Source organism: Lacerta agilis, chromosome 14 (assembly GCF_009819535.1).
Source record: "Lacerta agilis isolate rLacAgi1 chromosome 14, rLacAgi1.pri, whole genome shotgun sequence".
NCBI lineage: Eukaryota > Metazoa > Chordata > Lepidosauria > Squamata > Lacertidae > Lacerta > Lacerta agilis.
The window spans coordinates 6,409,173-6,423,819 of record NC_046325.1 but is presented as its reverse complement, the minus strand read 5'-3'; the positions used below and the strand labels follow the sequence as shown (position 1 = coordinate 6,423,819).

The window sequence follows — 14,647 nt, the reverse complement described above, 5'->3', positions numbered from 1 at the left end:
TCTCTTATCCCTCCATCCACCAGCACCCTCTTCCCCCTAAGATTAATCAGCCTATTGATTCGTTCCCAGTGCCAATGTTCCTGCCTAGTAATTTGCCAACCCATGCACAGATACATAGGCTTTCTGTCTTTCTTAATCCCCCCATATACATGCCCTAATCTTGCTTCCCATCTGGCTGTGCCTCCCTCCGTGCACCTCTCTCCCCTTCCTTCCTTTCCTTCCCTCCCTCTCCATCCATCCTCCAATCATTTACAGCCTCTCTCACTCTCCCTCTTTCTCCCCCCCCATGCTCTCCCCTCTCCATAAACACACCCCCTTCGCCTAGGTCCACCTGTCTATCATCCAGACACATCCCTCCTGCTAATTCTCCCCCTCCCTTCCTTCCTCCCTTCCTCCACATTTGGGCTGTAAGGAGCCGTGGCCATAACCTGGGATCCCCTCCAAAATTAGCATCCTCGCCTCTCTGGGTCTTGGCGTTTCGCGAACAGGTGGGTTTGAGGACACGGACCGGCCTCGCAGTTTCCAAACATGTGCGACTCCCCTCCAGGGCGGGGCATCCCCAGGTTTGTTTGGATTATTTTTTCCTGCTTTTTTTGTTTTTAATAAGGGAGGGGAAGGGGGTTTAAAAGGGGGGGGGGCTTGGCTGACAGCTCTGGAGGCAAAGAGAGGGAGCAAGAGAAGGAAGGGGTGAAGGGGCCCCCACCATTCAAAGCAGGCAGTGAGCTGGGCATTGGGGGGTGGGGGGGGTCTGTAGGTGGGGGAAGGCGATGTGGGAGCCAGGGGTTTGTCCCCTCGGCAGGGTATTGTGCCTTTGTCGCCGTGTGTCTCCAACTGATACCTGTGAGAGACAGCGTGTGCCAAGACCGGCATTGTTGCACAGATGAGTGTGCCAGCCGGCGTGGGTATGAGCGGAGAACATGGCAGAGCATGAGTGCCTCTGCCGGAGACATGAGATCAGAGTTGTCGGTGCCTCTGCTAGAGAGCCCTGACAGACAGTCAAAAGCCCCCATCTTCAACTCGGGCATCCGACAAAGTAGGCTGTTGCCTGACTGCAAACGCTCCTGCCACAATCTAAGTGGTTATTAAACTGACGTGCCAGCCAGCCAGCGCGCTTTTCTGACTTGGGAATTTTTTCACGAAACAATTGCGGATATCCGAACTCTATTCCACCTTGTTCCCATAATACCAGATTTGGTGGGGAAAGGCACCCAGAGGAAACTAATTGCCTAAAGGATTCCAACAGGCACAACACTTCCAGCAAGGTAGATTTTGGCAAGCTGGGGGGGAGGGGTGGGTAAATGGAGGTGATCAAACCCACCACATGGTGGGCTCCTTCAGACACTGAAAATACAATTCAGACAGTCCATCTTGGCTCAGCTGAATTTGCCTTTATGGAACGTGGTGGATTTTGCCTCCAAGTAAGAATCTAGTCAAATCAGATGGTTCTGATGTGCGGTGCTTGCCAGTGTTGTCACAACGTTCACGAGTTTGTCGTAAGTTGTCTATAATGTGGTAGCCGCACTGGAGGACCCCTTTAGGCAACCGTTTTCCTCCCACCACTCAGAGCTGCAGTAGTCACAACTGGGGGAAATGTGCTGACATGTGCTTTGGTGTGCAAGTGACACGTGCTTTGGGGTGCAACAGCCAAAAGTACAGTTTAATGTTCGTGTTCCTGATTTTATGGTGGTGGTTTGAGGACCCGCACATTGCCTGCACTGGGTGTGGGTGCATATAACCCCCCCTTGCAAGCAGCGTTCATAAGGAATGAGAGAGCTTGTGTGGATAAAAGAGTGTGTCAGTGAGATTGGTGCTTCCACAGCAAGTGTGCCGTGAGTACTCCCCATGCAGAAGTTGCTGCAGTACACAACACTGTTATGACAAAGGTGTCTGGAAACCAAGCCTTATGAAGAATGGTTGAGGGAGTTGCATGTGCTTAGCTTGGAGAAGAGAAGACTGAGAGGTGATAAGATGTTGTTGTTGTTCAGTCGTTCAGTCGTGTCCAACTCTTCGTGACCCCATGGACCAGAGCACGCCAGGCACGCCTATCCTTCACTGCCTCCCATAGTTTGGCCAAACTCATGTTAGTAGCTTCGAGAACACTGTCCAACCATCTCATCCTCTGTCGTCCCCTTCTCCTTGTGCCCTCCATCTTTCCCAACATCAGGGTCTTTTCTAGGTAATCTTCTCTTCTCATGAGGTGGCCAAAGTACTGGAGCCTCAACTTCAGGATCTGTTCTTCTAGTGAGCACTCAGGGCCGATTTCCTTGAGAATGGGTAGGTTTGATCTTCTTGCAGTCCATGGGACTCTCAAGAGTCTCCTCCAGCACCATAGTTCAAAAGCATCAATTCTTTGGTGATCAGCCTTCTTGATGGTCCAGCTCTCAAGCCTAATAGCCATCTTCAAATATCTAAAGGGCTGTCATATTGGAAGACAGAGCAAACTGGCTTCCTGCTGCTCCACAGGGTAGGACCTGAACCAATGGATACAAATTGCAATGAAGGAGCTTCCAGCTAAATATTAGGAAGAACTTTCCAACGGTAAGAAGCGTTTGACAGTGGAATGGACTCCCTCAGAAGGTGGTGGACTCTCCTTCCTTCGAGGTTTTTAAGCAGAGATCGGATGGCAGAGATCTGTGATGGATTCTTTACCATTGGATCCCTGCATTGCAGGGGGTTGGGCTAGATGACTCCTGGGGTCCCTCCCAACCCTACAGTTCTGTGATTCTAACCCATGCTCCGATGGTGCAGCTATATTTGGGTTGGCTCTTTGTTCTTGCGGCTCACGGGGTCGTGAGTGACTGTGCAGTGGTATGCCATAGACGTCTCCTGTCATTCCAGTAGTCAATGAAATGGAGGATAATTAGGCTTGTGTATTGATGCTTGGAATGGTATTATCTCTGCTTTTTGGCTCACAAAGTGAGGAATGTCAATGTGTCTGTGTGGCGTTACTGTGCGTGCCTCCATATTCCTCCAGGGTTCAGTTTGACAACCTATGCATCAAATTCTTGGGTGCCTGAAAGATGCATTGTGATGCCTGCTTAAACCCTAGCTATGTTTTGAGTCTGAAGCTGTGTTCGCACGGTGCGTATGGCCTCTCCCATAGAATCCTGGGAACTGTAGTTTGCCAAGTGGAATTGCAGCTCTGTTAGGGGTAAACTACAGTTCCCAGTATTCTTTAGGGGTGGCACAATTAGCTACCGGGCTAAGTTCAAGATGCTAGTTTGGTCTATACACAGTGTGGGACCAGGACACATGAAATATTGTCTCACCCGCTAGATCTACAGCTGAGGGCTTCCTGCAGGCACCACCTTATCAGGAGGTCCGTTCCGCACAATGAAGAAATCAGACTTTTAGTGTTGTTCCACCTGGCCTTTGGAATGTCTTCCCCTTGACCATCAGATGTGCGCCATCTCTGTTGTCTTCTCGGTGATTGCTGAGCCCGAACATCTTCAGCAAGCCTTTGAATCTGAAGTCTTTCCCAGTTTGCATCTGTGCCTGAATCGTTTTTCAAGATATGCTTATTGTTTAACTCCTTGTTTGCTACCCTCGGCTCCTTTGGGAAGAAGGTGGGCTGGGCTATAAATACAGTCAATACACACGGTGTGTGTATACAGCCACAGTGTGCAGATGTGCGTGTGCACATGACCTCTGTCGATGTGCGTACACAGCGAACCTGTTAGTTTTGGGGGCCTCTGTGTTTTGGTGTCTACTGAACCCATCAGGTGGATTGAATGAGGATATAGTTTCAACCCAAACATGCATGGCGTTTGCGTGCCGTTGTGTGCGCGCCTGCATTGTGACACTGCCACATGTATTGGTGTGTTTCCCCAGGGACCACATGCACATGAGATGCAGTCCTTTTTCGTATTGGTGTCAAACTAACGCCGTCTCCTTGGTCTGAGTATATTGGCTGGGCTGGTGTCTTTTTCTGTGGGTGTGTCTGTCCTCCTATGTGAGCGGAAGGCGTATGTGTTTGCTCGTTCTCTCGTTCTATTTGTGCATGCTTCTAAGCAGGGGACCGCTTGTGGCGTTTATTGGCAGGCCCTGGCTGTTCCCGAAGGTGTGTTTATTGCTGTGCTGTGTAGAATTAGAAAGCTGTAAAAGCAGTCCACCTTTCTGCTCAAAGACAGGATGCTGTTCCCACCTGTCCTTTTAAGATGGCCACCCCACCCCACCCCCAGCAAATCTCCTCCTCTGCCATGTACAAACTGCACGCCAGGCAAAATGTTTTCCGTTATTGCATCTCCTACCTAGAGAAAGCTCTGCCGGTTGAATTTCTGTCTGTATTGCAGAATAGGAGATCTGCAAGGGGGAAAGAAAGAAAAAAGCAGCGGGGTGGGGGAGCAGCTTCATTTACTCATACTCCCCTGACTTAGAAAGAGAGAGGCCCATATGCAACCCACAACTGTAGAACAGAAATGGACCCCCCAGCAGTGCCTGGTAACTCGAGAAAGCGAGCCAAGCTGCGAGGGATGCCAAGACCTCCCCCCTGCCCACACACATCAAACTACGCAAGGGTCAACCCTGGTGAAAATTCTATGTGCCAATTCAGACAATGAAGCCTCAACATCGGGTGTCTCTGAAAAACCATTTATTTCCCGGGGAGCAGAGAAAGAGACTCGACCCACCTTTTCCTATGGGAACCTGCTTTCCTATCAAGATCGTCATAATCAAAGATCCTCCTGTGTGTGCAGTATCGCCCAGAAATATTCCTGATTTGGAAAAGGGAAAGGGCCTTTTCATTGGCTCCCTCCAAAGGGAGCCCCGCCTCGTAGCTTCTCAAATGGCCTTACTTATGACACTCCAAAATCTTATCTCTTTTGAGGGAGGACAGATATAAATCGTTGCTCCGTTTTTGGAAGTGACAAGTTGTATCAGGGCTAGGTTAGACCCAAGTCATGTCCATTCACTTCAATGACCCAGCAGGACTAGCACTGGATAAAAGCCGTAGCAATTGCTATGGTTTAATTACGCTTAATTAATTTAATGACTGCTGTACTGTTTCTCTTCTTAGTGTTTTATGGCTGCGATTAAGTTGTTTATTAAAATTGCAAACCAAGCCTGCTGCCCCGTGCTCACTTGTTTAGTAGAAGTATTATTACGTTTTTAAATTTTCATTTGACACTTACAAAGTACCCACAATTTTTAAAAGCACTGTACGTGTATTAAAAAGTACACCAGCCCCTGTCTGCAGGTTCACAATCTTGAGTCGTGATCCAAAAGGAATAACGAATGGGGAGGGAGGAGGAAAGCAAGCATTTGAGCAGCTGAACCTTCACTGGCCAGTGGATGGGGCCAAGCTGGTCTGTTTTGTGCCCTGGTGTAATTTCTGGGAGAAAGGTGGGTGCATCCTCCCAGGGACCCCAGGTCTCTTTCAGCTCAGAAGTCCCTGGTAACTAGCAGTCTTCTTCTATACAGGTAAAGGTAAAGGCACTGGCATAGGAAGGGCGGGGTGTAGGGGGCGGGGCACCCCGGGCAGCGCGATCCTGGTAGGGTTGCATCTTGGCTGCCCCCCCACCTGTGCTGCGTGCCACACCCCCAGAACATGCACCACGCCCCTGCGGGTGGCGCGCCATGCCCCCAGAACGTGCGCCACACCCCCAGAATGCGCACCAGCCCTGCCCCCGCCTGCTTCCCTCCCCCAGTGCCAGAGCATGAAGCTCTGCCACTGGGTAAAGGTAAAGGGACCCCCGACCGTTAGGTCCAGTCCCGGACGACTCTGGGGTTACGGCGCTCATCTTGCTTTACTGGCCAAGGGAGCCGGCGTACAGCTTCCGGGTCATGTGGCCAGCATGACTAAGCCGCTTCTGGCGAACCAGAGCAGCGCATGGAAACGCCGTTTACCTTCCCGCCAGAGCAGTACCTATTTATCTACTTGCACTTTGACGTGCTTTCGAACTGCTAGGTTGGCAGGAGCAGGGACTGAGCAACGGGAGCTCACCCTGTCGCGGGGATTCGAACCGCCGACCTTCTGATCGGCAAGCCCTAGGCTCTGTGGTTTAGACATGTATCAAATTCCACCATTATTTTCACTTGCATCATTAACTCCCTTGAGCTCATGGAGAAAAGGCAGGGTGCAAATGTTTTGAATAAACAAAGAGACCATCGAATATTGTGTCTGCCTGCCTGTCTTTATACTCTGCAATATGGGTAGTTTTAATGTGTTTGTGAAGTAGTGTGTGTGCAAGGGGAGGAGGTAGAGAAAATGTGCTTGTTTGTGTGAGAGAGATGTGTATTGTTTATGTGCTTTACTGTGTCTCTAGCTCTACGATGTGTGTGAAAGAGAAGGGGAGTTTGGTGCTTCTAACCAAAGTGTGATTGTGTGTTGTGTCATGTTGAAAACCTGCAGAACAGATACACGGTATTGCACATGCGTTGGCTACATACACAACATAGATTTCAAGCACACACACACACAGAGAGAGAGAGAGAGAGAGAGAGAGAGAGAGAGAGAGAGAGAGAGAGAGAGAGCGAGCAAGAGAGAACACAGGGACAGTCCCGGATTCAGAGAAGCCGACAGTTTCTGAATTGATTGTGGAAGCTCCCACTTTTCCTTAGGATGTCCATGTTTTCTTTGGAGAAATGTTGGAGGGTAAGGAGTTATCTGACCCCTGAACCTGAGTGGCTTCAGCGACCTGAATTACACCTGAAAATGTTATGTGTGCATGATGTGCCCTGGTGCTGAAATGCTCTGACCTCTTGCGCATCTCGCCCGTTCCTGCAGCTTGCCTTCCACCATGACGTTGCCCTCGGCGCCGGCGGGTGCCGGACCACGGCGTGGGAGCATGCCTTTGCCCATCAAGCACCAGCTGGTGAGGGCGTCGGCGGTGGATGAACTGGACTCTCCCCCCAGCTCCCCCGAAGTGGGAAGCACTGGGGGGGCCAGCCCCGCAGGAGGACGCGGACCCTACAAAGTCATGTTGCTTGGCGAGAGCGGGGTGGGGAAGACCACCTTGGCGGCCATCTTCGGAGGCCTTAGAGGGGGCGCCCACCACGAGGAAGAGCACACAGGTGAGCCCAGAGAGAAGATGCCAGGGGATGGCGTTGCAATATTTCACTCTGCAAAAACAGCAGAAGTTCAGTAGGCCCTGCTTTTCCTGCCATACATGCAGCAGGAGCGGAACAGGAAAGAACGGCGTGCTCCATCCGAGGACATTTTATTTTTATTGATTTATATAAGACAGCAGAAGAGCCATATTGGATCAGACCAAAGGCCCATCAAGTCCAGCATCCTGCTCTCCATTCACCTGTTGAATTTCTGCCTGCCATCGCATTGCTGTTGGGGAAGGGGAAGGTAGAAACTCTCCAGATAAATGGAGGTTTTGTGTTGAATTTAAGCTGTTAGGCCAGAATTTCAAAGTGGCGGCTGTTGGGAATTGACTTTGCGCCGGTGATTTTCTTAAAATCCTGAGTTAGGAAAGTATGGGAAGCTGGGATAGATCTTCTGAAAAATTTCAAATCGCTGCTATCTTAAAAACCTGACATCATATAATATACATAGTGTGTGTGTTTGAGTCTAAGGCTGTGTACACACTAAGCCTTCAAAGCACACATGCAAATAAAAAATGGGCAGGATAGTATGCTAAAGGTTGCTGGGAATTGTGACTTGTTGAGGGGTAAACTACACTGCCTTGAGATGCTTCTCAAAAAATAATTTTGTTCCTACCCCACATTTATACCCAGAAGGCTCTCCTAGGCTCCCCTTAACTTATCCAACTATTAAATGCAGCTAAAACAAAACAAAACAAAATTCCTTCTAGTAGCACCTTAGAGTCCAACTAAGTTTGTTATTGGTATGAGCTTTCGTGTGCATGCACACTTCTTCAGATACCTTCAGGGTTGCAGCTGGTCCTACTCAGAGTAGACCTACCGGTACTGAAATTAATGGACATGGCTAATTTAGTCCCATTAATGGTCTCCTTTGAATAGAAGATGGTCAAATTCTACCCATATAACTTGACAAATCAGCTACAAAGTGGATATTTGATGGTACAGACATATCTGGCAATAGTTTGTAAAGTGGTATTCAAGCTATACTCAACTTCCTTTTCCCTTTCTTTCTTTCTTCCCCCCTCCACATTTCTTTTATTCCCTCAGAGGATTCCTACGAAAGAAATTTCTACGTAGATGATGAAGAGGTCACTCTAATATTGTACGACATCTGGGACCAGGTAGGTGCATTTCTGTCACCTTCCTACCCATTGTGGTGTAGTGGTTAAGAGCGGTAGACTCGTAATCTGGTGAACTGGGTTCGCTTCCCCGCTCCTCCACATGCAGCTGCTGGGTGACCTTGGGCTAGTTACGCTTCTTTGAAGTCTCTCAGCCCCACTCACCTCACAGTGTTTGTTGTGGGGGAGGAAGGGAAAGGAGAATGTTAGCCGCTTTGAGACTCCTTCTGGTAGTGATAAAGCGGGATATCAAATCCAAACTCCTCCTCCATTGAGATGGGATGTACCTAGGGCGTCATCCCCAGGAAAGGGGAAAAATATTACAGCAAGAAGTTGTCTATCCCATCTAACGGCTACAATGTTTAGTCATTAACCGATTTGAAAGCTTTTGACCAACTTAAAAGCGGATAAATCTGTCAACGCACCGGAAACATTTTAAAATTTATTATTAATGCAAGTAGTTGCGTCAACCATATGATGGAAGGCATGACCATATAGAGTTATCTTTTACACACAAACGAAGGAACGCCTTTGATTCTAAAAATAAGCATCTGCTTGTAATCCGAAACAAAAAAAGGTGACAGTCGATGAAGTTTTACTCAGTGCAGACCCACCGAAATTAACGGGCCTAACATCTTCATGTTCATTCCTTTCAAGTGGGTTTACTATGGGTGTGACTTATCTGAATACCACCCACAGAAAATGTGCTCTGGTCTTCAAAGTTGTTGGCTTATTCATAAGCAAAGGCATGATGACTGAATCAAAACTCGTAACCGGACCATACAATGGAGACTTGTGATTTGATCTCTCATTCCTTTTAGTTTTAACATACAGCTGTCATCAGGAGCAGAAGGGGAATTTACTTTTCCTCCCCAAACAGCATTTTGTAAGTCAACCATCTACCAACGTGGATTCATTGCCCCACAAATGGTAATATATATCTTTAAATGGGTGACAGCCCCAATCTAACCAGTCTAGCACAGAACATAGCAGGCTTCATCCTGAAGAGATTGAGAGTATTTACACCGGTGGCTCCAGCATTTGCCCTGGTTTTCCGTTTTCAAAATTGGGGTATTCCACAATTTTTGAGATGTACAGAAATTATCAGTCAGTTACAAATCCAGCATTCTGAGAATCTCTATTGTTATTGTTTATTTGAACCAGTTTTCTAGATCTTAAGGCTTACAGAATTTTGTGGGCAATGCCAGGCAATATCAGAATGTTTTAGAGATTGTTGAGTGGGATTTCCGGTTGGCAAGGGCATAGTTTTCTTTGCAGCTCTTGGTTACTGCAAGGGGCAAACGGAAACAAGGCAAAATTATGCAAAAAATCATGGCATGGTTATTACATTCAATTACATCCAAGATTTACGCAAAGCTAGACAACCGGATGGAATTGCCTTGTTTTATTATTGTTTTGTTTTAGCATCTCGTTCCAAAATTGCACAGCATCCCTGAATTGAGGGAGTGTGGTATGCAAATTTATGCAAAGCCATATTAAATTAACACAGCCGTTTGGGAATCAGGCGGGGGTGTATACCACTGACATGCACGAATATGCAAATTGTTCTGGAAACTGGCAGCATTCTTGGGTGGCTTGATTGCAGCATACAGTGCTATTATGCAAATATATGGAGAGCATATTCAACTGCTAAGGAGAGTAAGCAATAGAACCCCCATTATCTGCACGGCAATTATCCAAATTCCTCGATTATCAAAAGCTGCCGTTTTCAAATACCTGCATGTCTTCTCTCCTCCCGTGGCTACCAATTCGAAAATGCCCAGGGAAGGATCCTGATGAGCTGCTATATGTTTCAAATTTATCTTAATTGCCATTTTGATTGTTGTGTTTTGACTTTACTGTAGATGTAAGTCACCTTGGAACGATTCGTATCCTTAAAGGTGAGATGCGAATCATTATAATAAAAAAAATGTGTAAAACACACTCCTGTTTATCTGAACTTTTCAGTATCCAAACACACCAATCGGAAACATTCAACAGCCACCCCGCTTAATATCGCTGTCACATTCACTCTGGTAACATGCTGGATTGATCCATTACACTTTCCAATATATTTAAAAGCTGCAGCTTTGGTTAATGTAATTCTTTTTAATATCACCCACATATACAAAAAAATGTAGGTAGCTCTTGGAGAGAGGGGGGGGGGAGAGAGGTTGCCTCTTTTAATATGTTGCTGATTACGACTTCCAAACTGTTTTTTTTTCTTCAGAACAATTTCTGTGTGTGTCTGTTTTTTTAAAAATCACATACAGATATAGAAAAATTAAACTTGCATGATTTACCAGCTAAAATTTAACAGTGGAAATGTCCATAGCAATAGATTCTATATGTAGCCATGAACTATAACAATCACCAAATAATCCACACCAGGGTGGCTCTCGTGAAAGGTCTCAGTAAATTTTCCCTCCAACCCCCCCCCCCCAATATATGACAGACACTGTTTGGGAGACAGGTGTGGGCTTCCGCCCACCATTTTGTGGTCCTGTCTCTTGTTCAGGTGGGGAAGCCATTTTGTCTTATTATGCCACAACCCCAATGGCGGCCATTTTGTGACTGGCACCCACGGCGCTTCCCCCAAAATGCTCGCTGTCAAACGAAGGTTGGCAGCCCCTGATCTGGACAGGCACATGCCCTCACTTCGCCTGACTTTGACCTCTTCCCTCCCCGCAAACTTTTTTCCGCAGGGAGATCCCGGAGGCTGGATGCAGGAATCCTGCCTGCAGACGGGAGACGCCTTCCTGTTGGTTTTCTCGGTGACCGATCGCCGCAGCTTCACACGGGTCCCCCCCACCCTGCTGAGCCTACGGGCAGGGTGCCCTCGAACGGACCCCCCTATTATCCTGGTGGGGAACAAGAGCGACTTGGCGCGATCCCGGGAGGTCTCACGCGAAGGTGAGTTGCCAGAGGTGCCGCTCCCTAAACGCCGGGGAGATCACCTGCACACCGTCCAGGTGGCTTCCGGTCTACCATTTTGGAACAATTCGTTCCTTCTGAAGGGCCGAGGCAGGAGAAGGAACTCAGGAGAATTGTTTGCTTGTTTATTTTCTCATGTTTCTTGCCTCCATATCCAGAGGGCCGCAGCCTAGCTGTCATGATGAACTGCAAGCACATCGAGACGTCTGCGGCGCTGCATCACAACACGGAGGAGCTCTTCGAAGGCGTCGTGCGGCAGATACGGCTGCGCCGCCGTCGGCGCGAGGGCGATGGCTTCAACAGGGAAGGGGCCGGGGGCCGGCGCGAGAGCATCACCAAGAAAGCCAAACGCTTCCTCTCTAGCCTCGTGCCGAGGAATGGACGCTTCTTCAAGCAAAGGTCAAAATCCTGCAACGACCTGTCAGTGCTATGAGCCCCATCGCCAGCATGCTAGAAATCTCTGCGACAAAAGGAAACACGTAAGACTCCCTTTACCCACAGCTGCATCGAGCTCAGGACAGCAGCTCCGTCGACCCAGGGGCAGTTCCCAAACATAGCAAGGCTCCCAAAACCCTCCTTGGCTCAGCTCTCCTCCCATCATCTTCAACGCATAACTCAAACAAACTATTTGCTTCTGTCCTTGGCTCCTTGAGAGGGCTTCTCAAATGAACGAGTTTTACAAAAAAAAACACATTTAATATACAGTATGCTTTACAGGACCTGGAGACACCTACTGGTCTCCAAACTCACGTGCCTCTCACCTTTTCAAATATTGCTCATGGCACTCTTGTGAGATTTTTGTCTGCCTTTAAGGGTGTCTGTCTTGAAGGTGCCCAACTGGTACAAAATGCTTCAGCCAAGAGACTCAGGACTTCTGTTCAGGATTTCTGTTCCTTTCTCGTCCGTGACGCTCAGGTGCCCATAACCTCTCATGGGACAAGGTTTTTGTTCAAGGCACTAACTCTGGAGCGAAACGTTACGTCTACTGTATATGTAAACAAATGGCCCCTAGACTCCTTGTGCAAAGCCTTATCCGTTGTGCTACTTTGCTGTTATCTTAGGAGGTATTTTTAGAGGTGCTGTTTTTTTGCTGCCCTCTGCGTCCATACATATACCGAAGAGGATATAAAATGCTAGAGGTTTATAGTCGTGCAGCGCAGCACGCTTTTAAGAGGTTAAAGGCACCGACTTTAGAATGTCCCTTCCTGTATGGTCTAGCAAACAGGAATGCTTTGTGTTTGCTTAAATGTTCATCTTTGAAAATGCAGTTAAAGGCACCAGCTTTTTTTGGGGGGGGGTATTTCAATCTCATTGCATCGACACAGTGGAGGAATAGCATCTCTAAAGCTCTGTGTACCTCACTTTTAAAGAGCACGTAAGGGCGTACCCCAACTCCTGTGCTTATTTCAACCAGCTAACTGCAGCTTTGGAAAGCTTAATTTGTTTGCTTAATGATGCTTCCTATTCCATTGCTCACCTTTTAAACAATTGTTCTGTTTATTATTATTATTAAGGAATTCATCAAAGGAATTGCTGTTTTAAATACCAAACACATATGCTTCTCTTTTAATATCACCACCCACCTGAAGGGAACGCTCTCCTTAAGGAGAGTCGTTGTGGAAGATGGATGATCAGTTAACTGCCATATCTAGCACATCGTTTTAAAGAAGCCATCGCAACAAGCAGCCTTTTCAATTCAGCTACAGATGGAGAATTCTCCACATGCCGTAGTTTATAACCTCCCTTTTAAGAGGCAGACTAAAGGCACAAACCTTGGAAGAATTTGTGATTGTGGGGCAGGTGTGTGTGTGTGTGTCTTTTGACTGACTTGCTGGACCTTCTGTTTCAACATGGAACATTTAATGATTAACCAGCTTGGAGCCTGGTTCTTTTAAGGTCTTAAAGGGACAGGAATTTTATTCCTGGAAGGCTGCTTTTAGATTCAAAAATGACAGGATCGAAGGACGTAGCCTTATTATATGTACACCACGCACCTGCCAGAAACAACAACAAAACACCTTGAGGAAGAGTGCCTGACAAATGCTGTGTGCTTGTTTTCCAATTAAAGCCATTTTCTATTATAGTACCTTCATTTATCTAACCTGTAGCGTCTGGGCCAGGGGTTGCTCGGAAACATTAGAAAGTGGTGTGGGATGTGGGGAGCAACAAAGGATGGACTGGCAGGGGAACAGCAGGGAGGGCAGGAAGAACGCAGGAGGCAAGGCAGTGAGATTACTTGCGGAAAGGCCATGAAAATTATGTGATCCTGGAAGTGCACAGCTCCTACTCAAGAAATGGACATTAGGATGATTTGACAGCAGGGTGGGGCGTAGGATGAGAAGCTCAAACACACCGGACATCCATTGTGTTCACGACTGGATCAGGGCAGTTATACTGGACCCCGTTTTCCATGTTTGTGCCTGCAGGAGTTTTGAGGGAGACCAGCTGATCCACACCTTTGCTCGGCCCGATTCCCCTGGGTCAGAGAGCTTTCCTTGTCATTCTGTGGCTGTGCCTTGCAAAATAAAAAAATAAAATAAATCCAACCTTGCCCACTGAATTGGATCTTATCGGATGCACCGAAAAATCAGAAGGAAGGTTTTGCTGAACCGAACTTCAGCTCAGCAGGCAAGACCACACTTTTGCAAGGCAGAAGAGTGAGAAAAGCTCTCAAACCCAGAGGAATTAATCAGGATGCAACACAATTGAAATAACGGAACTCGCCTCCAGAGGAGGCAGCAGCAATGATCAACAACCAAGGTGCCTTATAAAAGAGGACTGAACAAATGAGTGGAAGACGAGGCTATAAACAGCTACTAGGGACAATGGCTAATGCTACCTTCGCTGAGGCAGTCATGCCTTTTGAATACCACTTGCTGGGAACCACAGGGAGGATGCTGTTGTGCCGAAATCCTGCTTGCGGGTTTCTCACAGGCATTTGGTTGGCTGACAGGACGAGATGGGCCATTGGCCTGATCCAGAAGGCTCTTCTTTGTGTTCTTAAAACTGAAGGGTGCATCCACAAAAACAAGCAAAACAGAAAACCCACCAGTATGGAGGGCCCCTCCAAAATGCGATTTCCGCTTAGCTTTGCAGGGACTTGGCTGTGACAAGAAAGGCCTTCTGTACATGCTCTGTTACCGGTCCATTCCTTCATCTTTTCCCTGGGCTTTAACACACTGAGAGCAGGTTTCAAGGGGCTGCACTTTGCCTCTATAGGCCGGGGTTGGGGTTGGGGTTGGGGAAAGGAAAAATCAGGAGCAGGAGAGGGAGGAAAAGGAGGGGGTTTGCCTACAGAAGCCGAGGCCCGATGAGCAATGAGAGCGGCACAGCAGAGGAAGGAGTCAGCGGGCCTCGAAGCGAAAGGCAGCGCAAGGAGCCTGCTTAAGATGCAAGCCATGTGCCTCCCCTCATCAGCAGAGGAGACAGGCTGACGGTTCAAGCTGTCAGCGCTTTCCAGGGGCCCTCCTACGCCTGCCTTGAAAGAGAAGCACCTGCAACGAAGATTTCTATTCCTTCCCCCCCAACGCTCCACTTTCTGCCAA

General features: G+C 47.9%; 1 protein-coding gene across 1 annotated transcript; it reads left to right on the top strand.

Annotated features, from left to right (window-relative positions):
• The first annotated feature begins 413 nt into the window (after positions 1–413).
• Positions 414–12,379, top strand: REM2 (RRAD and GEM like GTPase 2). The gene is made up of 5 exons (XM_033170379.1): positions 414–563; positions 6,725–7,011; positions 8,098–8,171; positions 10,874–11,081; positions 11,261–12,379. The coding sequence occupies exons 1-5, from the start codon at positions 529–531 to the stop codon at positions 11,533–11,535; spliced, it is 879 nt and encodes a 292-aa protein (XP_033026270.1). The 5' UTR covers positions 414–528; the 3' UTR covers positions 11,536–12,379.
• Positions 12,380–14,647: the final 2,268 nt, after the last annotated feature.